Source organism: Podarcis melisellensis (genome assembly GCF_964234715.1).
Source record: "Podarcis melisellensis genome assembly, chromosome: 6".
In the NCBI taxonomy this organism is placed as follows: Eukaryota; Metazoa; Chordata; class Lepidosauria; order Squamata; family Lacertidae; genus Podarcis; species Podarcis melisellensis.
In genome coordinates this window covers 65,528,483-65,554,253 of record NC_138538.1, presented here as the reverse complement: position 1 = coordinate 65,554,253, position 25,771 = coordinate 65,528,483, and the positions used below count along the sequence as shown (strand labels likewise).

The 25,771-nt window shown below is 41.5% G+C and overlaps 1 protein-coding gene across 2 annotated transcripts; it reads right to left on the bottom strand.

Annotated features, from left to right (window-relative positions):
• Window positions 1–295: 295 nt before the first annotated feature.
• Window positions 296–25,572, bottom strand: GIPC2 (GIPC PDZ domain containing family member 2). 2 transcript variants are annotated; one of them, XR_014169125.1, is made up of 7 exons: window positions 25,257–25,572; window positions 16,678–16,863; window positions 14,723–14,903; window positions 11,919–12,028; window positions 11,182–11,263; window positions 5,973–6,224; window positions 296–2,188 (listed from the first exon to the last, which is right to left on the bottom strand). XR_014169125.1 is itself a non-coding variant. In XM_081914291.1 (6 exons), the coding sequence occupies exons 1-6, from the start codon at window positions 25,563–25,565 to the stop codon at window positions 6,073–6,075; spliced, it is 1,020 nt and encodes a 339-aa protein (XP_081770417.1). In that variant the 5' UTR covers window positions 25,566–25,572; the 3' UTR covers window positions 3,364–6,072. The 2 variants fall into 2 exon arrangements, 1 of the variants encoding a protein (XP_081770417.1); XM_081914291.1 differs by lacking the exon at window positions 296–2,188 and having other exon boundaries at window positions 3,364–6,224.
• Between the last annotated feature and the right edge of the window lie 199 nt (window positions 25,573–25,771).

The window sequence follows — 25,771 nt, the reverse complement described above, 5'->3', positions numbered from 1 at the left end:
GAGGCCATTGCCTCAGGCGATAAATCCCTCCAGGCCGCTGCCACTGCTGTACTCTCTACCTTCCCCGCCCCCTCTGCCTATGCCTGTGACATCCGGGGTATGACTGCCCAGTATAGGTGGGGGTGAGTCATTTTGCCTCAGGTGACAAAATGCCTTGGCCTGCCCCGGGAATGCAAGAGCGGCAAGTAAATAATGACAGACACAAACTGTGGTTTGGATAGAATAAGACCACAACTTTATTGATTACGGTGCAAGAGGTTTGGCCCAATGATATTGGGCATGAATCCATGTGATCAAACACCCATGTGCCTGCTGGTTACATACATGTAACGTATGTATGCAATAGATCAGGGTTTCCCAAACTTGGGTCTCCAGCTGCTGTTGGACTACAACTCCTATCATCCCTAGCTAGCAGGACCAGAGGTCAGGGATGATGGGAATTGTAGTCTAAAAACAGCTGGATATCCAAGGTTGGGAAACCCTGAAATAGAGGGTGGGTGAGTGGGAAACTCTGCTGAAGCCTGGGGTAGGGTGGTTTGGCTGCAGAGGCGGGCCAGACCTCAGTAGTCTTCACTCTGGTCCACCTATGGAGCCCCACCGCCTCTGGGAGCACACCAATGAAGCTGGTTGGCTTCCCACAAGCTCAGTTTCCACGTCCCACACACGTGGTAGCATGATGTTTTGCACCACACAGAAGACTCTGGAGAATTCCCTATCCCCCACCACCATGCCATGACTGCAAGGACCATTTCTGGAAAGGTAGGAATGGCAATTTCAGTTGTGCTGCAACAGATGTGTATAGTTCGCCCTCTTGTAACTGTACATGTGTCAGTTTGGCTTCAAATGACACTTTCCTCCTGCAAATGCTATAGGTTGGCTGCAGGTCAGTTAGACAGTATGCAACTGTTCTGTACGTGGTGCTAATTGTAACTGCCTGGCTCATGCTTAAACTATTCATATGCTTGGATACAACTAGACTCCAGAGAATTCATTTAAATCCACAAACCATTCAATAGCACCCTCAAATCTCTCTTGCAGATGAAAACAGGTCCCCTCCCCCCAAAAAAAACTAGGTTCATCTTCAAATTATTTTTTCTGCAATACTTTAATCAATTAAATCACAGATGGAATAGTAACTGCTAATATTGTAAAACTGTTCATCATACCTTATAAGCTATTCCCATAGTCACCCAAAAAGTGTCTTTCAAAGACTGTAGTAAAAATTTGGTTTCATGGGCACAGATAAGATGAAAAAGCCAAGCTGACGGTTGAGGGTACCTAACAACCTGGCAGTCTTAATATTTCATTAGCATGCGTTGACATGGCATAATTTTGTTCTGTTTTAGGCATGCTCTTGATTGATTATTATGAAGAAGCCCTGTTCATCTTTTAACTTGGGCAATATTATTAGTTCATTACAATTGCAAATGCTTCCACTCTTTGGGCAATAAAAGTACCTCTTTGTATAATTAAGAGAACATATAAATGAATCAGTTGATGCACTGACGGTTTTATGTTTTCAGTAATGCAACAATCTACTTGCATATTTCCCTAAACTTTCAAATTATGACTGTTAGGGGGAAATTATGGAGGTGTTAACCATATACTTTCCCTTGAACAAAAGCCTTTGCTTTCATAAAATGCTAGCTGGGGTGAGACGTATTCTGGACTGAAAACCCAGTGGGGCACAGGGGAACTTCTTGCCCTCCTCTGCATCGTGTCCCATGCACCTGCAATTTACAGCGGGGAGCTGCCATTGAAGTGAATGGAAGAAAAGGCTTGCACTCAGCAGCAGACAAAGTGAAAAAGGTAACATGTGATCTGTACTAGGCAACTAAATATTGCTTATTATCCCATCACTCTTTTAGATAGCCTGAAACTCCTTTGACATATTCAAATTTAATGATAGCTGAGATTAGAAATGCACTGAAAAGGGACCTAATCCTGGCACTGCATTAAAATGTATTTGTTATGGCCTAAGAGAGACATAGAGACAAGCTGGTAACCTCTTCTCTGGAGTGCACCATTTTGAAAGCTGAAGCATTCAAAATTCTGAGCCACAGACATAATGAAGGTCAGATTACAATCCTGCTTTCTTCATCTCCTTGACCCAGAAGACGCAAACAGCACCAATAAAGTGATGTCACTTGCTGACAATAGGAAACTGCAGCTGACAGGCAATAAGAGTCTAGGGCAATAAAAAAACAACTGTAAGGACCTCAGACTTATAAGGATTACATTAAAACAAAGAAATGTGGATCGACGTAAATTAGAAAATACTGAGAGACAGAAAGCAGAAACTGAACGCAGGATGCATGTACATGTTCATGCTTATATAAAAACCAATGGGATCCAATTCCAGAGCAGACTAGAATGAATAAACACTATTTTTCCAAACCAGGGAAAGGGAGGTGGGTGAGAAGCAAAAATAAATAAAAAGTTTTATAGTCTGTAACATATAAATGAGCACACCACAGAAAGAGAGAGAACAACAACAAAAATTGTTTGTTTTCAAGGGTGTCAATTTGAATAACATATTGGGAGTGGGGCTGCTGCTGAGCCTGTAATGGGAGCCTGACAGATATGTTCACACAGTAATACTTGAAGTGGCAAAGGCCTGGGGCAGAGCAGGGTGGAGTTTACATATTTTAGGTGGGTTTAGTAGGCAGCCATCGTTTCTAGCAGCCAGCGAGCTCTGACTATGACTTCCTCCTCCACCGAGGCACAAGAAGTCTTCCCCTGTTGTACCTTCTGCCTTGCAGGATGGTGGAGTTCATAGGGGAGCATGTGAAGAGGACATGTGTGAGTTTGGTGCTATTTTGAAAGAGGCACTCCAAAAGTTGCTGGCAGCTTTTTACAAATTTAGTACACTTCTGTGGCAGAGAATGCTACAGAATTTTCCTACTGGCCACCAGAATTAAAATGCCTGCCTGCTCCTCTCCAGCAACCTGACCACTATAACTGTAGACTTCTGGTGAAGATATACTTCTGCATTAAACATTGTCGCAAGTGAAAGTGTCATGTAGGTAAGACTCGCACAATCCATACTGCATTTGAAGACACAATGCTGGTTCCCCCAAGTGGCTGGAAGCCTAACAGGAGAGTCCGAAAAGTTGGTATTCATAAGGCTTGGTATTCTCTAGTAACTGATTGCTACTGCCATTTTAATCATTTTTTTGCCCTCTGGCCTCTCTAGATTCCTGCAATGTAGATTCCTGGCACAGTAACTATTTCAAAATGCAGTCATAGAGCAGGGGGTTTGTGTGCCGGTGACTCCCCGTGTAATTCTGCTCATTTATCTCTCTTTCTGACCTAGGATTCTTACAAATGTACACCTCAGATCATAAAAAGCAAACCTCGGAATTCATTTAGAAAATATGGTTTGTTTATTTAGCATCCAAATACAAAAGAACATTGCAAAGATACAGCATTTGCACAAGTTAAGTTGAAACTCTTTTCGGTTTTGCTCAAGTGAGACATTTGGCTCATATGAAGTTACTGTTTGTGAAACAAATTTTCATTATTGGCTCCAGTCATCCTTCTGGACTGCTTAGAACTCAACCTGAAGGGCAGAAAACAATAAAAAGCACAGCCCAACTTTATGGAACACAAAACACACGAAACAAAAGTAATTAACAGAATTATGTGAACTTAAAGTGAAGCACTGCATAACAAACTCAGCATATTATGAGAGAGAGGAGGGGGCAGGAGAGGCTGGAATTGAAGTTGGCAAGACTCATCCATATAAGCAGAAGTCCTACCAACTTTAATTCTGATCATGTTTTAAGCAAAACATATTAAATTGCATATTCACCTTCCCCTTGTGTCAGATCTATAGGACTATAGCTTTGTAGTGACTTTTAACAGTTTTTATAATGTATTCAAGTGGACTTCATCTCCATGCTGTGGACCCTCCTCAAATTGTTTGATTTCTTGCGTAAATCAAACAGATCTCTGTATAACATTAAATCAATTGTCCTTCCCTGTTCTAGGCACTGTTGTGATAAAAAGCATCTTGTTTAAATCATTTCAGTATTTTCATTTTTAGAGTCTCTGCCTTCACGGGAATTTGCTGTTCATTTATCCAAGTTTTTTTGGAGTGTCCACACAACTTTTTCAGCATCAAATGCCGGCTCTTTTTTTCTGTTAATTTGGATTCATCCATTTGAAGGAAATCCAATAATAATTATTCTTTTAAACCTGCTGCCAAACACCCATTTGCAATATTAAGCCCCCCTCTGGGAGCACCCAGAGTCCCAGTTTACTGGCTTCACACTTCTGTTTCATTTATGTGGTGTCAAAGACAGGTTAAGCTTGGTTACCTTAACAGCTTCAGGGGTGGGTAGCGGAAGAAGTTTTCTACTTCCAATCTCTTTCCATCATTCCAAGAAGCCTGTTCACTAGTAGCAAAGTTTTATTTGCAAGATTCATCTCTTATGTGACTAAACATCCTTTATTAGTAAACAGCCTTTTCTCTATATGCTCAGGATTAGCAATATTTCATTTTGCTGAATAAGAGATGTGTGCTGCTCAAAGGTTTCTGTAGACTCAAAGAGATGCATTCTAATTAAAGCTCAGCATCTTGTATCATTTCTCTCATCTTCTTTCTTTTTCAATCATTGGCACATTAGTAATTCCTCAATATTCCAAGATTTACAAAAACTACATATACATATATATTAAAAAAACCAAAGGTTAATCTTAAGGATATTTACACCATTATTGCAGCATCATCACATGAATAAATAGTTACAAATTACTTCTGCTTTTTTAAAGCGACCAACGTATCTTCCATGCAACAGTGCAACTCGAATAATCAAAATCACCTACAGAGCAGTCCCACCCATTTCCTAGGAACCTCCCCTGTATCCAACTTGTCCAAAATAAATGGGCGTAGCAAAAAACAGGTTGTTTTGTGGAACTCTATGGTAGAGCATACCATACCTGGCTTAGATATTTCACTTTGATACCCTTCACTAGTAAAGCCTCAAAACATTTGTGAAGCTTCCCAAAAGCATAAGGTTTTCTTTACTTTTCTAACAAGCTAGAACAACAAAAAAGATTCAAATTTAAGGCCGGGGGGGTTTCCGCACTGTTCCCAGAGCATTTTGTACTAATACATTCATCTGAGCCCACTCATCCACAGGACTAACAAATGGAAAAAAGATTTCTTTCTCCTAAGTGACACTAAAACTGAACTTTAATTTGGGATGTGTCACTTCGAATGGCATTGATACAGAAAGGGAATCTAGAAGGCATTGTAAAACGAGAAGTACATTCCATCCATAGTTGTTTTTTTTTCCATTTGATTTACAGAAGTGGGAAATGCCAAAACTGCTTTAAAAATCATTTGTGAAAGTGCCAAAGTTCTGAGACTCGTATCCATAATAACACCACCATAAAACATGGTGAAAGAATTCATCTGCCTGCTTATACAGTAGCATAAATATGAAGTTGTCTTATCCTGAGTCAGACTAATAGTCCATATATCTCAGTACCGGTAGCAGCTGTCAGTTTCTTAGACATTCCCAGCTTTCCCAAAATCCCAATTAAGTCCCAAGGGCTTACGAAGTGCAAAACATACACTCCACCAATGATGGCCTTTCCTCTACCCTCACAGTCTCAAAGTACTGTTTTGGGGAAGAAAATGCTGGATATGCAGCATTGTACCCACTGGAGTAATTGGGAAAGAATAATAGACACAAGGTGTCTATTTTTTTCAATGAAATTTTGCTCAGGTTCACCAGGTACTGGCACCATGCCTTCCGACACACTCCATTTTCATGGGATAGTCAACCTGCCCTCTTCTTTAACCACTAGCCATATTCATTTATATAAGTAAATATGCAGAGAAAACTGCTTTGCAAAGTATTTCAGATTAAGTGCTCATATGAGCCTAAAGCTTCATGAGTGCAGCCTTGAACTCAACTTTATTTTAAAGGAATTTGTATCGGCATTAAGTAACAGCTTACTTCATCCAGATTTCTGAACATTCAGATGCTTTCCGTATTCCATGCCAGATATATGCTTTGCACAAGCTGACACTGTGCTCCAACAGTTTTCTGATGCTCATTAAAGCCGTCCTTGCATCGCGTCACCAATGGCTCCCCACACATCAAAGACGAACTCATCTGGAAAGGCAAAGTCTCCTAAAGCTTCATCGAGGGCAATGGCGAACTCATCTGGGTTGTTCTTGCCTTTCCCAGCTTCTACCATCGTTGCAGCTAAAAGGAAAAAAGGGGGAGCAGTTAGTTACCTACTGCATTTTTCAGAGACACAAATATGAAATAGAGTGATTACTTATAGATGACCTGCTTGGGGGGGGGGGATTGCAACCTGGTGGAAAATGCAAATTTTAAAAAAATTAAGGGAGAACATTCATCAAGTTTCTAATAGTTTAGAAGGACAAGTTCTGGTGGAAGTCCATGAAACATGTCTTAAGGGCATGCTGTCCCATTAAACTTTAATTAGTTTAATGCTGAGTAAATGTCCAGTGCGCTTCCATCGTCACAAGTCCCATTACAGCAGAGCATTTCGCACAGTGGTTTAAGAAGGGCAGGAGAGGCAGTATCTTTTTAAAGAGGAATCTTGGAGCAAGCGGTTTGGAACTCAAAGAAAAGGTTTATTTACAAAAGAAAAAACCCTGGCGACGAACCACACATATCAGCAAACACACCCAAAGGCGACAAACACATGAGTGAACTGACTATTTATACAAACTCACATTGCTGGAAGCTTAACGACTTCCAGCTGCTCAGTGATTAGAGCGTCTTGATTAGAGCCTCTTAACCCTTTAATACCAACACATGCTTTCTTAAGATGTGGTAACTGACTTCCTACATACCCATGCCAATGCTCAGAGTAAACTTGTATAGGATCAAGCTGGAAAGTGTTTTAAGGAAGGGCATAGCTCATTGGGCAAAAAAATCCTGCATTGTAGAGGGTTGGACTAGATAAGCCTCAGGGTCCCTTCCAGCTCTACAATTCGACACACATCAAATGACACACATGCACACAAAATAGTTTAGATTCAAAGGTGCCCTTTCACTCTGGCCAGAAACAGCCCTTCACTAACAGAGGGAATGTTCCTGGCCAGAAACCAGCGCATGTAAGGAAAGTGCAGGGAAGTTCTTCCATTAGCATAAGCTGTTACACAAATTCTGCTCTAGCTCTTTTAAAGCCTTTTTTTATTATTGCTCACTGGAGTTTATATGCTAACACCTGTAACTGGACTGGAGCTGCACCAGAAAAAGGTCTTTCACAAGCACTTGCAGAAAAGTTGGTGGAACCTCATTAAAATGTTATCTTCTTCTACTTGCGGTTCTCTGGATCCAAATCTATGTGTGCAAGAGAATGAACTGTGCGGTGAATTGAAAGGTTAAGGTAATATGTCTAGTACTGAAGTATCACTAGAAAACAATCTTACAAACCATTGTATTTGAATCAAACATACTGTATTACGTTTGTCAGAACGAAAACATTAGAGTTCAGCTCAGATTTTAACCCAAATAGCCCACAGTTCTAGTGAGCACCACATTTTTAGTAGTGAATAAATTGTTTTATTAAGAGGTTTTTCTAGTTACACTTCTATATTTTGAGCGTCACATTTATATAGCATCAAAAGTTTGCTGGTATTCAGTGATCATGTACTGACCCCTAGTGCTCACTGCAAAGAATATTATATAATGTTATAAGCTTTTACATGTTAACGTTTATATTTTTAAAATATATATTTTCTAGTACTGTACAAATATTGTGATGTTTCAAGTGCAATTCTACACACATTTACAGGATCATGAGTTCATTTGATGAGAGCAGGAGCTGGTTCTTAAGGAAAAACCTCTGCTCATACAAGTAACCTACCTGTGTGAACATCAAAGGGAGAGACTTTCAAGAGATCCAAGGCCCTCTTAGAAAACCTTCCATAAAGTTAAGATAATTTTTTTTTAAAAAAACCACACACTCCATCTGTGGGCCCAAACCCATGCAACAGATTCACCATTACAGTGTCAAACATCACCAGTTCTTCTGATCTAGTTATAGAGTTGCCGTCTGCATTTTTTCACGAGAAATTCTTTTCAGCATCCCAAGTGCAAGCTAAGTTGCATTTGCTTATAGCACAGTCCTAAGTACTTTAACTATAATCCCATGGGTTTCAGTGGGATTTACGTCCGAGCAAAGTGTGCCTAGAGTAGTTGCAAGGAAGTTACAGGCAAAACGTGCCCCAAACAGGCACCTTTTACTAAAAACATTTTTTTATTAATTACAGTGTTAAGGTCCATTTTCAGAAAGGTACACATGTCACCTTTAGATCCCGGCTGGTTGAGCCAGTGGGTTCACAGTTCAAAAGAAGATGCCACATGTTTTAAACATTTGCAGCCGCTGAGTATCTAGTGCAATATCAAAAAATATGTGCATTTTTTAATTTGTAATTGATCTGCATGTCACTCAAATAGCAAAGAGTTCTCACTCAGCTATATTGTAAACTTCTATGCCTCAAATGACTTTGCAGGGATCATCATTTAGTGGACATTGAAAGCCTATGTTACCTAAGAGTAAACTCCTTTTCTGAAATGAGCACAGTGGGGATGGGGAAGCGTTAATCTTTTCCCTATTGCGTGCATTTCACAGTCCTAGTGATTAGGCTAATTTAGCATGAGTAATACAAATGAAATTCCTAACTGAACAGTAATCGGTGTTATTGGAACAAATCCACTTTTCACTTTTCATTTTGCTGAGTGATTGATCATATCTGCCGTCAGGGGCTTGTATCCAACAGTGAAATGAATCCTGCTAACGGGGGGGGGGGGATTCATCAGCGGAACAGGGAGGTAGTCCATCTTTGGCACTCCCCATGGTAGTTCCCTCTGCCCCCCACATCTAAATCTGCTCTAGAGAGTTGGGAGGGATCCTCAAAAGCAGGTTTGGTGGTGAAGAGGAGAAGAGGAATTGGGAAAAAACCCATCCATCCCAGTTCCACTGAGAGTGTCTCTTCTGTCAATCACCAATGGATGCCACCATGGTATGAAATTAACTGGCATCATGTCATTTAACAGGTTTGTGATAGCTAATTGTTAGATATAAACAGAACACTGACATAAGAACCATTAGACACAACAAGATGTGCTCATTTCGTTGCCTTACTTTGCGCTCTCAGATACGCAGAGATACAGATACGCAGATGATACAGTTGCTCCACACACAATATACATTGACAACTGGTGTATGCTTTGATTGCAACAAAAAACAACAACCCCATTTTGAAAACTTGGCCCTGATCCTATTGCACATGGAACAGTGTGTGGAATATGCAATGCATCCCCCCCAAAAAAAAATTAGATATGCTTGCATATATTCATCATCTACATTATCAGTACAGTGGATGGCCCTGTGGTCTACTGAGCCTAGGGCAGGGGTCAGCAAACTTTTTCAGCAGGGGGCTGGTCCACTGTCCCTCAGACCTTGTGGGGGGGCTGGACTATATATATTTTTGGGGGGGGAAATGAAAGAATCCCTATGCCCCACAAATAACCCAGAGATGCATTTTAAATAAATAAAAGGACACATTCTACTCATGTAAAAACACGCCAATTCCTGGACCATCCACAGGCCAGACTGAGAAGGCGATTGGGCCAGATCCGGCCCCCGGGCCTTAGTTTGCCTACCCATGGCCTAGGGCTTGCCGATCGGAAGGTTCGAATCCCCGCGACGGGGTGAGCTCCCATTGCTCTGCCCCAGCTCCTGCCAACCTAGCAGTTTGAAAGCACGTCAAAGTGCAAATAGATAAATAGCAGGAAGGTAAAACAGCATTTCTGTGTGCTGCTCTGGCTTCGCCAGAAGCAGCTTAGTCATGACCTGGAAAAACTGTCTGCGGACGAACGTCGGCTCCCTTGGCCTGTAAAGCAAGATGAGCGCAGCAACCCCAGAGTCATCCACGACTAGACTTAACTGTCAGGGGTCCTTTACCTTTACGCTCCAGCAGCACCAATTCATTGTTTGGGAGAGATGGAATACACATTCAGTCTGCAATCCTTTACCCATTTACCTCAGAGAAAGCCCAATTGAGCTCAGCAGGATTTACTTCTGAGCAGGCATATATATAATTGTGTTCAGTGTGATCAAGTCCCAAATAGGAGATTTGTGTTTTCAAAAGTTAACCACGCCAGCCACCAGTCAGATGGGTGGCATATTAATAATGATGATGATGATGATGATGATGATGATGATAATAATAATAATAATATATTATCATCATCATCCGTTAAAGATATATATGTGAGATCTAATGCAGCACACACATGCAGCATGCAGGTTTCAACCCCACACATCTCTTTTGCAATGGGATCTGTGCATGAAAGCAGTCATTTATATGTTTTGGACAGCTTATCTTCAAGAGCTTACAATGGTTCTGCTGTTATGTTGGAAACTGTGCTGCGAGCAGAGAGACTGGAGAGTCATATGTTAATGTGGTCAATTAATTGGATTCCTAGCCTACCACGGCAGTGGCTCTGGGAACATAATAGCTCTATATCCAGGTCATTCTGAATATGGCTTACAGCAGCGTGTGAGGAGCAGAGTTTGCGCATGAGCATCAACCTCTTGTCTTGTTTGCTATCGCCCTTCCCGTTTTACAGGGCGACTGCTTGCATCGGGGAAGCCATCCTCTGTACACATGGGAAGCATACATCTGGAAAATGGGAGTTCCAAAACGCATCGGAGCCTCCACATGCTGAGGAGGATTCCCCACTTCATAGAGTAGCTTCGTAAAACACAGAGGACAACGTTGGCGAGGATGGGAGGGTGAAGCCTCTGCTACCCGAGTGCTGCTCTAGGCTGCATTCCAAATGCCTGAATATGGCTAATATGTTAAAATGCTTGTTACAATGCAATGCAAAATTTAAACAAACCGGAAATCTGGACCCATATTAGAACTCCTCACACTTTGAAAACTGCAAACAAAATGTAGGATGCAGGAGAGACGTTTTACAACACTTACAGAAGACGCTCAGACTCAGATTTGGCAGCTCTCCAGCTGAACTAGAAATGAAACTTTCAGCGCAATCTCATACATGTCGCATCGGAAGTAAGCCCCACTGAGCTCACTGGGCTTAGTCCCGTGTAAGTCTGTGTAGGCTTGTGCAGGGGATACTACTTTACTCGCAGTTCCATAAACACTCTTACCTAGTTCGAGGTCTCTTATTCCCATGTACATTTCAAGAAGATCATCAACCTTCTTAGTAGCTTTTTCTTCAACATCTGAAGGCTTTGACAAAACAAAGACACAAAGGTGAGAAGCGGTGTTCGGACCAAAGGAAGGGTTTTCTGACCCCTTCCGTTCCCCTTCTTCTGCAGAAGCAGGAGAACTACATCCGCTATGGTCCTCTGGATTATTGTAACATGCAGTTGCCCAGGTACCCGGGTGACAGAGAGTGGGGGAAAAGGAAGAAAAACTTCCCTGTTCTCAGTGCTCACCTCTCTAGCTCATCCTAGCACCACCGATTAGAGGCAAGTAAGGAAGGAGGGGAATTTGTCTAGGGTGGGTCAGGAGTGGGATTGTCTTAGAAAGATGTTTTAATTAAACTAAGGTAGACTTTTCGTAGTTTGCAAAGCTATAGTCTAACACAAACACAAGTTGAAAGGTACATAACCTGCTTTCAAAAAACAATACCTCACAATCAGGGTGGTTTTTTAATCAAGAGCACTTTCCAATAAAAGAAGAAAAGGAGGAGAACCTGCATTTGTTGTACTAGTATAATGAAGGAATGCCACAATTGGGTCTTGGCAGGAAGTAACCCTCATTTAAATTCCTAGGATTTTCACTTATGTAACGTTTAAGAAGGAAAACAGAAACCCCAGTGTTTTGTTATTGTTATAATCTGTTCAACTGTGGCTACTTAAGTTTTGATGTTGGAGCTCACCATTTCTTCCACTGTTGCAGGGCCTTTGGATCTCAGTCGAAGAGTCTCTCTCCCTCGGGAGATTTTCCCCTCTGCAAAACCTCCACCTTTCGACCGTGGTTCAATCATTTCTGTAGCAGACATATTAATTAGGCAATTTGGAATTGCAATCCAAAAATAATAGTTGTTCTTTTAGATTATAAAACGGCAAGGGTCGCATTCTGCAATGTGATGGAGATTGGCAATCGATCAACACAAACATCTAAACTGGATTCTGCAGGGCTGTTAAACTGCTGGGAAAAGTCAATGTTTCAAACAACACTTTCTTAAGAGCTCTGGCAGGAACACTAACTATACATACAGCAAAAGCTGTAAAAACTTAGTAAATAGACAAGATCCAGCAAAGACTGCTTGTTTTTAGAAAAAGTTTCTTTACTAACAGTTTAGTACTGCCTAGAGCCTTAATCTAAGCTACTGGGTGTTTATCTGCAAAATACTTTCAAAACATTATGTAAATTATTTTTCAGAAATATTTCATATGTTTTGGCAAGCCTATTCAGACTTATAGAATATTGATAGGTGCTTTAACTTTGCTTTTAGTTTATTGTTGATTGTCTTTATTATTATTTTGAGCCCTTTTTTAACTGTTTTGTACAGATAATTTTATTGTTTTATTCTTTCTGTAAACGCTTTGAGGTTTTATTACAATGAAGCAGTAGACAATTTTTGTGAAATAAATATGTTCTTATAATGCTATTCCAGACATTACCAGCATTAACAGTTTTTACGTGCCTCTTTTTAAATGTATGCATTCTGACACCAAGTGTCTGCTAGGATGCACAACAGCTCTGGTGATTATTTTATACCTTTCCTTTCCTTCTACTAGCCCCAAGTTCAGTCACCTGAGATACCACTGAAATTGGGAACTTTCTGGAATTATACTAGGACAGCTAATAATAAAACAAGGTAGGCAAGTGTTCTGCAATCAAATGCTCTGTATTACCTCTCTAAAGACAGAGGGCAACACTATATCCCATTAAAAATTAGGAACGAAATTCCACATAGCTCAAATGGACTACATACCTGTGGACTGAAAGGCAGACACAGAATAAACCTACTAAGAACAACTGCAGTATATGTTTACCTCCTTTACAACTCTTTACCCTGGCTTTTGGCACTTGGAATACATATATGGAGGGTCCACCTCATGTTTTATGATTCTAAGCTGTGTTAAACTGTTTTTCACATTGTGTTTTAATTGTTGTAATCAGCCTTGAAGGGCAGGCAAATTAATAATGATGATGACGTTTCAGCCATCCAAAAGTCCTCCACAACAGTGTCATAGGGCTAAAAACAATATTTACATTGTTATCCCACCCTGTCCCACTCAGGTAGGTTTCTAACATATTTAAGCAAATAAAAATAAAATTTTAAATGTTATATTAAAAAGGAGGGAAGGCTTTTCCCCTTCAAAAAAAAAAAAAGATGTCAGGCCCTCTCTCTATTCCCTACCCCTCTTTTATTTTACAAAATCAAGCAGAAATTACTTATCACTGTTTTCCAAAGGCTGTAATATGACTTGCCAGCAGAAACAAAATATTATCACTGGGCATCACTCCTGAAAACTGCCTCAGATCATTCAGAGAACCTAGGATTTGTTTGGTCATCTATCTGAAGAAGGTAGCCACATCAGCGTAGAAGATTAGCACAGGGTCCACCATGCTTTGTTTGACATCACACTTTCAGACAAATGAGTCTTGTGTTCGAACCATTATCAGTACAATTGTGCTATATTGTAGTTGCAGCTGGTTTCTACATAAGGACAAAGTGCTGCTTTTGCCCTATAAAGTCCTAAACAGTCTGGATCCATGGCATCTGAAGGACTAGCTTCTTCTGCATTAACCTACCCAATAATTACTGTTGATGTGACGGCACAGACTGCACTGTGAGAGGGAATGAAGAGATGAGCCAACCTACTATCTTGGCTCCCTCCTGTGGTCTTTGCTGCTGCCACCAAGTGGAAGTATTTCATTTTCCTGGCTGCTTCTACCCAAACAGCCCTTTATCCTCTGTGACTTCCTTACTGACCCAGCATACTACTGTACCAGGAAGCACGGGAAGGCAATTGGGCATGGGGTGAAAATCAAGGCATCAGAACAATCTTAAAGCAAGAATAAATGTAGCATCTACTGCAGGTTTTGAAAAGTTAAAACACAGTAAAAGCGGAATTTAAAATAGTTATCTGTAAGAATCATAGAATCAGTAATTAGAATATCAAAATATATTTTAAAAGGACTGTTTCCCTACAAGATCTAGTAATAAAGCCATTTATTTCAACTCATCCCAGTTCACCAGCAGTTCAGTGTCCAGCCTTCTTGCTTACATCCTCATAGCTTGAGCCTGCTACACAGCACCCAGAACACAAACACAGAGGTCTGGGTCCCATGCTAAGTCTGTCCCCCTGCTGAATTAGACCTGAAACAGCAGAAGGCTTCTTTAATGCCTAACTAAGGCGGGGTGTGTGTGTGATTCTGGTGGGAGACTTAATGCCCCAAAATACCCCGCCCCCGCAACCTGCATTTAGGCTTCCCCTGTTGTTACGATCCCACACACAGAGATAAAAGCAAGTTTATGGAACCCCAAGCAGAGCATCATACATGACGGGTGGCTGCAATTAGCTTAATAAGACAATGTTCGTTTTATGTCTCACCCTTCTAATTGCTTAAGCTTCCTCTGACTAATCAAACAGGCCAAGTTTTACCCAATTTGGAATCAAATACAAAAGGAAACTACAGGTATAATTTTGGCGGATACATGTCACTCACCAAATGATTTCATAGGCTCTATCAATTTTAGCGTAAATGTCTGACCCTTCTCCAGGTCCTTTAAATTCTTAGCAACTTCATAATGGCGATAGCCCACTACGCTTTTTCCATTTATAGATTCTATGTGATCACCAACACATACCAGTTTTATTTGGTCAATAAGACTGCCTGCTTTAATTCTCTGTTGGATAAAAAGGCATTATTGTTAGTTGCGATGAATGCAGTAAACAAACAGCCTGGGCCAAAAGGGCTATGATGTGCATAGTATGACATACACAAAAAACAAACCACAAAGCTCACCTTTTGAGCTAGAGGGAGTAAACAAGGAAGCACTGTAAAAGGATACAAAGAGCCCAGTTACCCAAACTAGGATATCCATATAATTTAAAATCTTATAGTTCAATTGAATTGATTTGCTGCTTATAACCCTACCACTTTTGAAATAGGTTAGTTTTTTGCCTTTTTTTACAATAAAGTTTCATATAAAATTTGTTAACAAAAATAAATAATTGGTAAGCATGGAACAGTGCTTGCACAGGCAGATGATACTGTACCTTCAGTGCAGACAATGCAACTCAGGCTAGACATGCAACAAATAACATTTCATACTTATCAAATTCAGATTAGGATGATTAAATACACTTATAACGCTGCATCCAAACAAACTCATGGGCGAAACTCCATCAACAAGGGCACTCTGCTGTGGAAAGGGGGCAAATATAATTTCCACCAGTTCCACCTTCCCCCTGCAGTCCCCCCCCCCGAAAAAAGCTGCTAGAGAGGATTGTGGGACCCTCTGGAACAGCACGGGGGTGGCATAACAGGCTGCAGGCAGAAGGAAGAATTGGCAAAAATCACTGCCCCCCTCCTTTCTTCAGAGGCAGGCATAGGCAAACTCAGCCCTCCAGATGCTTTGGGACTACAATCCCCATCACCCCAACCACTGGTCCTGTTAGCTAGGGATCATGGGAGTTGTAGTCCCAAAACATCTGGAGGGCTGAGTTTGCCTATGCCTGGTCTACTGCTGGACCTCAGTTCCTCCATGATTGAGACACTTCCATTCGGAAAGCACAGGGCATACCAACCCATAGCAGACTAAAATATACCGTATGCGTTCTGCTAAATCTCTATAAGTTGGCCAGGTGGTTTTTATATTGTTTTTTAATGTCAGGGTTGCCCCGACCCAGTTTTTCCTCCCTGTGGCTTTTTACATTTTAGTTGGAAAATCTAATACAAGCAATTGTCATTTTGCGTGGGGGTTACGCTCCGGACATCTGTGCCTGTCAGCAGGGTCCATGTAAATGGTCTGTTCAACCTTGCACCCATTCCACCCTTTTAGTGACTTTGGGGGTCACGCCTGGGTTCAGCGATGTGCACGTGTGCGTGCACCAGTTGAATGTGCATCAATCAGCTGTTGCCTGTAATAGTTCTCCTACTATCAGATCTACTTTTGCACTGAGTTTGGAAAACACATCTCTTGACCAGTACACATGTATGCTAATGGCATGTCCCTAAACAAGCCAGCATACTGCTTCATGCCTACCACTACCAATAACCGTATAATAGTCAATAAAATGTTGCTGACTCTGTTTGAGTTACATGTATTCTAACAATGAGTTGCATCCAAAACTGCCCTTCCATGAACAGAAGGGTTCCTTTGGTTTGTGAAAGGAACTGAAGCCCAGTGGAAGTTTGAGAGGAGAGGTGTCTAAATAAGCTTTTCTGAGGGCTGAAGGGGAAAGAAGAAATCATTGAAAAAGACCTCTCTCCAAGTGGGAACATCCATTGAGTATAATTCTTCAATACCCCCATTCAAATTATTGCTTTTGGATGTTTGCTAACTTACTTCCATAGTGCCAACACTACACCATTCTTGCCAACACAAAGAAGTATTTGTAACAATTTGCAACTCCATTTCTGCTCGGATCCCTCACAACTCATGGCATTATTCTTACCTTTATGAAGGCGCATCCGTTTCCATTGTCAGTAATGGTAAGCCCAAGTGACTCCTCTGATTTGAAAACCTCCACTTCCTTTTTGACTCCTTTTACATGAGCAAATATAAAGTCTTCGAGACCAATCTGCACTCCTAAGAGCTTGTCCATATCAATTTTGTGTGTGTTCAAAGTACAAAACATAATCTACAAGAAAAAAGAGGAAACAAATGCATTTTATCTGAGACACCTGGCATACACCCATGACTAACATCATACGATGGCCAACAAAACTGACCCATGAATGCAGGTGGTGCAAACTGCTGTACCCTGTGAAAGCTTCTACACTCTTCAAAGTGCTCCTGTAGTCTGAAGCGTGTGATCCCTTTGTCTATGTGTAGGCTGATCCCAGAGGCTTTTCCATGGAGAAAGCCTGTGTCACCCATGGATTATTGTAGGACATATTCCACAGAAGCAGAACCTTGAAATTATGCAGCTGTGGCTTTTACACACAATGATCTCCCGAAGTCTCTGCAATAATTATGTTACATAAATATTTGCCGTATGAAGTAAACGTAAAATATCTCATGGGAAGTAACATTCCCCTAAGTACTGCAAGATGGGTCTTGCAGGAAGATAACCAATACTTGAGAAGGTTGGTAGGAGCCATATAAGTTAGAGGAGTTGGTTTGTAGAAGCTGGCATGAAGGTGCTCAAAAGTAAATGTTATGGAGACTGAGGTGCAGAAACGAGTGAAGAAAACTGTGTCTTGCCTACCCTGTTTCAGCACTTATCACCCCCTCTTTATCCAAGCTTCTACGAAACCCTGTGTAAGCCAGCTGGAAATCTCTGGAATCTTGTAACACTTGGAGATTGGGGGTGATGTGCAACAGTAACATAAAAACTCAAGAATTTAAGACTGAAGGAACACTGTTTTTACAGTTTTGCAAAAGAAGTGTTTCCTTAGGTATCCTAAGCAGTGGATCTATAAGAGGGGCATAAGCATGAGGATCTGAATAGAAGAAGAAAAAAGGAACACAACAGAGATGTCTTTAGATGTTGCTAAAAAGTTATGCTACATTGCATGAATTTGTTCAACTTAAAAACAAGTTGTTACTGCCAAGGGAAGTAATCCTTCAACTAGGGCAATTCACCGGCATTGAACTTTGTACTTCCTGGAGCAAATCATAAATGCTGGGTCTTCCTTGAGACTTCCTTTTTCACTAATGCCAGAAACCAGTAATATTAAAATTCATCTAAATAGGAATAAGGTTTTGCACATGCTGGTTTTACCCACACAAATGTTCAGACAAGCCTGACATCAGCTGTATGCTAAAGCACAACTGCACTGTACAACCTACACTCTGCTGCAGTTTGGTTACATGCATGCTGTGTGCTGTTTCACAGCCAAGTACAGCCTGGGCTCAATAGTAACCATCTGAACATAATATCCATAATTTCAGATCAGCTAATGGTTTTTCCCCCCTTAAGTGCAAGAAGTAGTCCTGATTGTACATTTCTACCCAGGAGTAAGTCCCATTGAGTTCAATAGGGTTTACTCCCAGGTTAAAAAAGATTTTTGTTGTTGGGTAGGATAAAAGCAATAAATAAATGTGTATAGGATTGCAGCCTTATCTGATTCAAAGTATTTTGCTTTTACAGAGCCTGGAAAGATATGGCACTGTCTACCCAGCAACCCAGGTGAGGTAACAAGTTGCAATAATAATGAACCCTATAACAAAAGCCAAGTTCAGGATATATTTGTTTATGTGAATGTCTCCCTACCAATCAAAGATAAAATGAATTTGCATATTACCAAAAGTTCAGTATAGGTGACTTTGAGAATAATTAGGGGCGGGGGGAGAGAACACTTAAATTTATCCTAAGTGCACAAAATTGCAATTCAATAAACAAAAGCTACCATGAGTTGTTAGAAGGAAATGCCATCTTTGCTATTTTACATTTCATTAATTTGGGTTTCTCTAATATACCTGTCATATTAATATAGCAGAGCCTTCAAACATGAACAATTTCAAAATCCATAATCACTGTGGAAGATTAAGGAATGTTAATTAAGAAAGGGTTAATTCAATATTCAAATAAACATTTTCAGTTTGAGTTTCCTGTGGGCTTTTTTAATTATTCCATTATGAATTCATACTGAAATACAAAATTTCCACTAGCTTTAGATACAAACAGAAAAGAAAAGCCCTCATAACCCTTGTTTTTACTAGGTTTGCCAATGAGAAAAGACCAATTATTTCTAGGTGACTTGCATCTAGAAAGTGCTTTTTCATTCTCAACAAATTTTAACTTGCAATCAGTCTGCAGATCAACTAAAACTTTCAGCTAATTAGCACTCTGAAGCAGTACTAAAAATATGGTTCAGCCCTGATAAAACATTCAGGAAATAATTGCAGTGCCTCCATATAGCAATTTCCAAGCTCCTCAGATATTAGCATTGCTAGGCCTTGTGACTCGCATTAACAAAATCACTGCAGTCCTGTTGTTTTTCTTTTTCAAAAAATATCAAGGGCATTTGCCATTTTAAAAAAATATTCTTGTTACTTCGACCTTGTCAACATACAGCTATAATCTCATAACTGGTTTCACACCTTTGACTAGATACAACTGGCAACAGAAAAGAAATGTGATATTTAGAAACATGAGATGATCTAACTCAATTTAGAACTGCAACTGGGCAGCACAAACAGACTGCCGCCTCTTCATGAACCAATTTTATGCCACCTCCATTGGGGAAGAAATGTCAGCCAAACTAGAACTTGGATTATTCATTCCACTCTGGATTTTTCTAGCAAGAATTCATTTCTGTACGAGAAAGTGACAAAATTCTGTGCATCAGCATGCATTGTTAGGAAATTGGTGGTTAAATCTTTTTACCAACCATACTAGCACTCAGCAATCCATTCCAAGAGTGACTGTGAATGTGCAACAAAGCACGCCCATTTCTTAGTCCCTTGAGGTGCTGTTAATTCCTAACAGTCTTTTGCTAGCCTCTAAACTGTTAACTATGGGACGCGGGTGGAGCTGTGGGTTAAACTACAGAGCCTAGGACTTGCTGATCAGAAGGTTGGCGGTTCGAATCCCCACGACGGGGTGAGCTCCCGTTGCTCGGTCCCTGCTCCTGCCAACCTAGCAGTTGAAAAGCACGCCAAAGTGCAAGTAGATAAATAGGTACCGCTCCAGCGGGAAGGTAAACAGCGTTTCCGTGTGCTGCTCTGATTCGCCAGAAGTGGCTTAGTCATGCTGGCCACATGACCCGGAAGCTGTACGCCAGCTCTCTCGGCCAATAAAGCGAGATGAGTGCTGCAACCCGAGTCGGCCACGACTGGACCTAATGGTCAGGGGTCCCTTTACCTTAAACTGTTAACTGCATTTGTTTGACTGTAATTTACGCCTGATCTGTGATTGTAATATTAAAGATTGATTGATTGATTGATTGATTGATACAAGAGAGTAATGGCAGAACAACAAAACCTTCCCCCCCCCCCCGAATGCTTAAAGGAGTAACTCAAGTTGCGAATAAACATGGCAAAAAAAGCACAAGAGAAAAACGTAAAATAGTAACATGAACATTTTATTTATTTAAAATCTATATAGGTCACTTTTCTTAATAGAAATCTCTCAAGGTGACTAACATGTTTCAACAGCAATACAAAAAAATGTGAAATATTGTAAAAGAATATTTGTACAAAAACAAAGCGCTAAATGAACCCAAAATAATAAAACACCTTCTTGGGGTGTTAATGCTGTGAGCCCCTCCACTGTAGGCTCAGATAGTATGTATTTGTAAACAAACCACATATCATAAAGATACCACAGTTAGCACTGTACCTCAATCCAAAGGGAACAATGAACCCTGGGTAAGTGTCTGTCACCCCTGGAAATTTGCACCGCTCGGAGACTGAGGTGGAATGCAACAATATTTTGCAGGAAACAGAGTCTCTACCCCATACCTCAGGGAACGGGGGGCAGGCAGGCAGGGGGAATGTATGGGAGAAGATGTTTCTAGAAGGCTACCAAACCCATGCCATTCAGGTCTGTAAAAGGTACTCACTTCTTTGCTTCCAAGTTCGTCAACATTGACGAATTTGGAAGAAATTAGGTAGCCAGTGGCGTTGAGCTACCATTGGTGTTATATGCTCCCTATAAGGAGACATTTTAATACTACAGCATTTTGTAACATTTTCCGAGTGTTCTTTTTCATCTCATATCAAACTCAGTTTGTTTGTTTTTGGTTTAAAAAATAATAATGCTGTTGCCGAAATTCCAGAGCTTAAGTGTTCATATTCTAGCAAAGGTTTGGGGGAACCTGGCTCATACTTCTCTTAATAGAAAGCAAACAAACTCCACTTACTCTGGTTTCGTCTATGCCCTCCTTTCAGGCTTTATGAAAAGGTTGTGGAAGTGGAGCACACACATGCCTCAAAAAAGAATTTCTGCTGACTCAACACTGTTTCCTCCCTTTGCTGCTATCCCTAGTGCAGCCTCCTAAAGGAAGATACTAGTTTGGAGAAAGGTCCAATCAGGGTGAAACAGCATGGGATAGACTCGTAGAACAAATTGCATAGTAATACGGTGATAAATGTAGAGTCCTTAAAAACAACTGATTCAATGGGAAATCCACACAAGGAATGACATAACATCAAGAAAACCCTGGATTTATTTTTAGCTGTATCGGAGTTTCACTTCACCAACAAGTTTAACTCACTGTTCAATAATTTACAGTAACCAGCACTGAAATAACTATTCCTAGAGCAAGAGAATTCTACATCCATTACTTGTTTCCTGTGTGAGTCTTAAATGCACCTTTGTTTTCAGTTATTTCCAAATACATTCAAGTTACAAGTTGCCACAATGTATAGTGGAATTTACCACTCACTGCTGACACAAAAAGGGGCTTTGCTTTTATACTTTTTGTGTTAATGTTAGCAATGCAGTACATAACTTTCAGCCCTTAAAAAAACCCTGATGTTAAGTAGTGATCGAACTGAACACAGGATGAAATGCAGGTTGCACAATCCTTTTCTGATATAAATTCAGAAATAAATCTCATAAAATATAGACAGATAATCAGTAGAGGGAGATGAAACAGGCATAAGTTCAACAAGAAATGGAGACGGCACAGACTGGTGTGTAGAGGAATGGAAACAATACTACTTAATTATCTAATGGAACTGAGTAACTAGGTAGATTGTTTTCCACAATATGTCCACTCTCACCTTTATAAAGCGTTAGTGACATGCTAGCAAATGGAGAGATCCCCTCAAAGTCAACTCCCTCTGAGCTACAGCAAGAAGCAATCAAGTAATTTGTACTTTGCCTAGAAATAAAAATACAATAATAAAGTGTGCAAGAAAACTGCACAGAGCCACCATAGATATATGGATTTACAAATGGATGCAAAGCACACCAAGAAGAAATCTTTTTGAAATCTGAGCCACTAAAAGGAGTTATGTTAATTAAACCATGTAGCTTGCTGTAATCCTCCATGCTCAAAAAGGAGGAATGTGTTTATTTTACTGGAAATTGAGCTGTCAGCACCATTCAGAAGTTCCATAAACACAGAACTAATACTTGAGCCCATGTTGCAATCATTGGCAATGACACTGAAAAGTATAATTGGACACAATGCAGGGGGGGAAATGTATGATTGATGTTACAATACGGCATTTCATCTGTATACCATTTGTTACAAATTCCGCTTCATTATAATTCACAGTTCCTAGTAGATGAAAGCCAAATAGTCTAAACATTTCCTTCACATAGTTTGCAAAAACCAACGTAGGAATTAGAATTCTTCCATGCATGTTCCAAATTTTAGAAGAAAGATGGTAAACAGAGATTGTATGTCCAAGTCTCACGCAGCATGGAATGATTTGTATATTTTGCACTTGCTTCAAGAAGAATTTCTATTTATTAAATTCCCATACCTTCATTCATTCAAAGATCTCAGGACAGTTTACAATAGAAATGCTTATGTACAATTTTATTTTATTTTTGTATCATATAGCCAGCTCTCTCATGATCCTCTGAACAAAGCTCTACTGCACTGATGAAAGAAGCAAACAAGCTACTACCATTTCCAGGTTTTTTATAAAATGACCTACTCCCAAGCAATAGTGCATATCACTAGCATATTTTCCCTGATTTGCATAGGGTGTGTTAAATAAAGTGCATCAATTTTAAACAAGGCCAAAGTTAAACACCATCATACTTCAAGATAAACTAAGTAATGGATGACCAGGTACAGAACTCCGAGAAACTCCTAGTTACAGGATTTATTTGCACAGGAATAAAAAGAATAAGAGTTGCCCATTTCTATGTACTGCAAGCTGATAGTACGATAGTGCACCAGTCTGAAGACCATGTCTGGTGTGAAATAACTTTTGCAGTTCTTCGTCACTGGGGAAAACTTCACTGTCTTTCAAAGACCTTATTGTTCTTCATGATAATAAAGAAGAGATACTATTGTGACAAGCTGCAATGCCAAGGTAAAATGATCCATGTAGCCAGGAGTATAATTACATGTGTTCAGGCTTGCTTCTTTTTCGGTGCTCAAAGCTACAGATATAGGACAATTACCACTTGGATAATGAATAAAAATGCTGCCTTTGGTTTAAGGTTAGCAACCTTTACAGAAGCAATTATACAAACCACAATGGAACCTGACCAACCTAAGAGGTTTGATAGATGCCATCAAACGATTTAAATGCATTCTCTTCAGAACAATAGCTGCAGAGCCCCCGCCCAGCCATTAGGCACAGTGAGACAATCTATCTCAAGTGGCAGGTCTTCAGGTGCCATTAAAGGACAAATTATTGATTATATAGTTTATTAGGTTTTTTTAATTATTATTACTTTCAGGGCAATAACATTTTTCTGCTTCAGGTACAATAATGACTGCAAACGACAGCCAAACTGTGCAGTGGAGCAAGACTTTGCCCTAAAAAGCTACCAAGTCTCATGACACAAGCATAACATTGCACCCATATATTGTGCTGTTCATGAATACACAGTTACGACCTACAGTTCTGTAATGACTTCCAGTTAGAATCAGAATCCTCACATCACCATGTGCTTATACTAAAAGGGTGTGAGAAAATCCACACGTCTACCACTTTCATGAGCTCCTCCCCCCAAAATTAAACATTTTTAAAAAAACAAGGTGATTGAAGCAGAAAAGTGACACCCGACTCACATGTAGAAGTCTAGAATGCACCTTTCCACACTAGTCATTGCCTTACAGCAAGGGTAGAGAAACAGAGATGCTCCTGATGCCACTGGGCTCCAATACCCATCTGCTCTAGCCAGCATGGCCAAAGGTCAGGGTCAATGGGAGTCCAACAAGATCTAGAGCTGAGGTCACCAATGTGGTGCAGCTGGACTGCAACCCCCACCATCCCTGGCCATTGTGGCCATGCCAGCTGGGGTTGAATGAAGTTGTAGTCCAAAAACATCCAGAGGGCACCATGTTGGCTACCCCTGGATCTAGAGGTTTGTGGATTCTTCACCCGTCTTAAAGCTCCACCGCGTGTCAGAAAAATAGGCTGCAATCCTAAACAGATATTCATCAGGGTAGTCTCTCTGAACTCAGAAAAACTTGTAAACTTGTAAACAAGTCTAGGATAGCTCAGACAGTTGCAGTGGGTTTGTGCAATGGTCTTGGGGATATGATTTCTGTGTTGGCGCCTAATAATGGCCTGAGCTGCACTTGAGTTATCATATGGGTGCATTGTGGTGGCAGGAGCAGTTTTCTCAACTTTCTTTCATGATGTAAGGCAAGGTGTTACATATATGATTCCAGGAGATACATAGGGCCAAGCACTGCTGAGCACAGAAAAAACGCACTCCCCCTGTATACTCTGAGGCACCTTTTTAATAATAATCAATCAATGTTTCACTGTTGTTTGAACCAGGAGAGATCAGCACCATCGGCTGATCCACACTCAGTTACTCAGTCCCTGAGCCCCTCTTGCCAAAAAATACCTTAAGGAGCTTGTACAGGGGTGGCCCAGAATTAAGAGCAGATGAAATGCCCACAAAGGCAATTCTGGACACTTTTTTGTTGTTTCAGGAGTCAGCAGGAAGAAAGGAAAGGAAAGTGTGGTCTAGAAACTCGTGAAGTATTGGTGGGGAAGAGGGCCTCTGAGCATGTGAGGAGTGCGTTTTAACTACAGCCTACTCCTATAGGCAGCAAGGCACCCACCCACCCTCCATTACCTCAATTTCCAGAAACACTTCTTTGCTAAGATCCCTTAAAAACAACACACCACCCACCCCAAAAGCTCTGTCTCTGGACTAACCCACCACCCCCTTGATGCTGATTGGCAACCAAGCCCAACATTTCGCCCAAACATGGAGCCATGAGCGATGCTCGGGGTGATGGAAGAGCGTCGGAGGTGAGCAGCCAAACCAAACCAAAGAGCCGGTGCCCCGAGAGAGACCAGTCGGCTTTGGGGCTTTTGTCCCCCTGCCGAAGGGGGGCGCCAGATTTGGAACAAATCCCCCGTAGCGGGGGCTTCCGTTCGCGAGGGAGGCGGGGGGGGCATACCGCCCAGTCCCCTCTGGGCACGTACCTCGCTGGGGGCGATGTGGAACGCCTCGGCTATCTTGGCGTAAAGCTCCCTGACGCTGGCGAAGCCCTCCACGCGCCCCGTGGGGCTGCCGTGCGCCAGCTGCGTGTGGAACACCAGCCGGATGGGGCCCTGGCGCGCCGAGGAGGCGACGGCGGCGGCGCCTCCTCCGACGCCAGCCCCGCCGACGGCGCTGCTGCCGCTGGCGTCGTCGTCGTCGCCCCTGCCCCGCGCCAGGGGGGCTTCGCCCTCCACCAGCGTGGACGTCTCCCTGGACTTGCCTTTCTTCTTGCCCCTCAGCCCCAGAGGCATTTTCCCGCGCGCGTGGACGCGGCCACAGAGAGGGCGAGGTGGGGGGAGCTGCAGAACCGGCGCCGCCGCCACCACCTGCTGCTGCTCCTTCCTCGCCCTGCTGCCTGGACTCTGCCCCTTCAGGACTGTGCGCTCATCTCCTCGCGGCTCACCCACCCGGCGGGCAGGTGATGGCACCCGGCAGCCAATGGGCAGTGGCGAGCAAC

Excerpts from the sequence above, each read along its gene's own strand:
- GIPC2 (XM_081914291.1), bottom strand. The coding sequence starts at position 25,565 with ATGCCTCTGGGGCTGAGGGGCAAGAAGAAAGGCAAGTCCAGGGAGACG. Across the intron at positions 14,904-16,677 it reads ACGGATGCGCCTTCATAAAG|AGAATTAAAGCAGGCAGTCT; the intron begins GTAAGAATAATG and ends TTTATCCAACAG. Across the intron at positions 6,225-11,181 it reads AATAAGAGACCTCGAACTAG|CTGCAACGATGGTAGAAGCT; the intron begins GTAAGAGTGTTT and ends TTTTCCTTTTAG.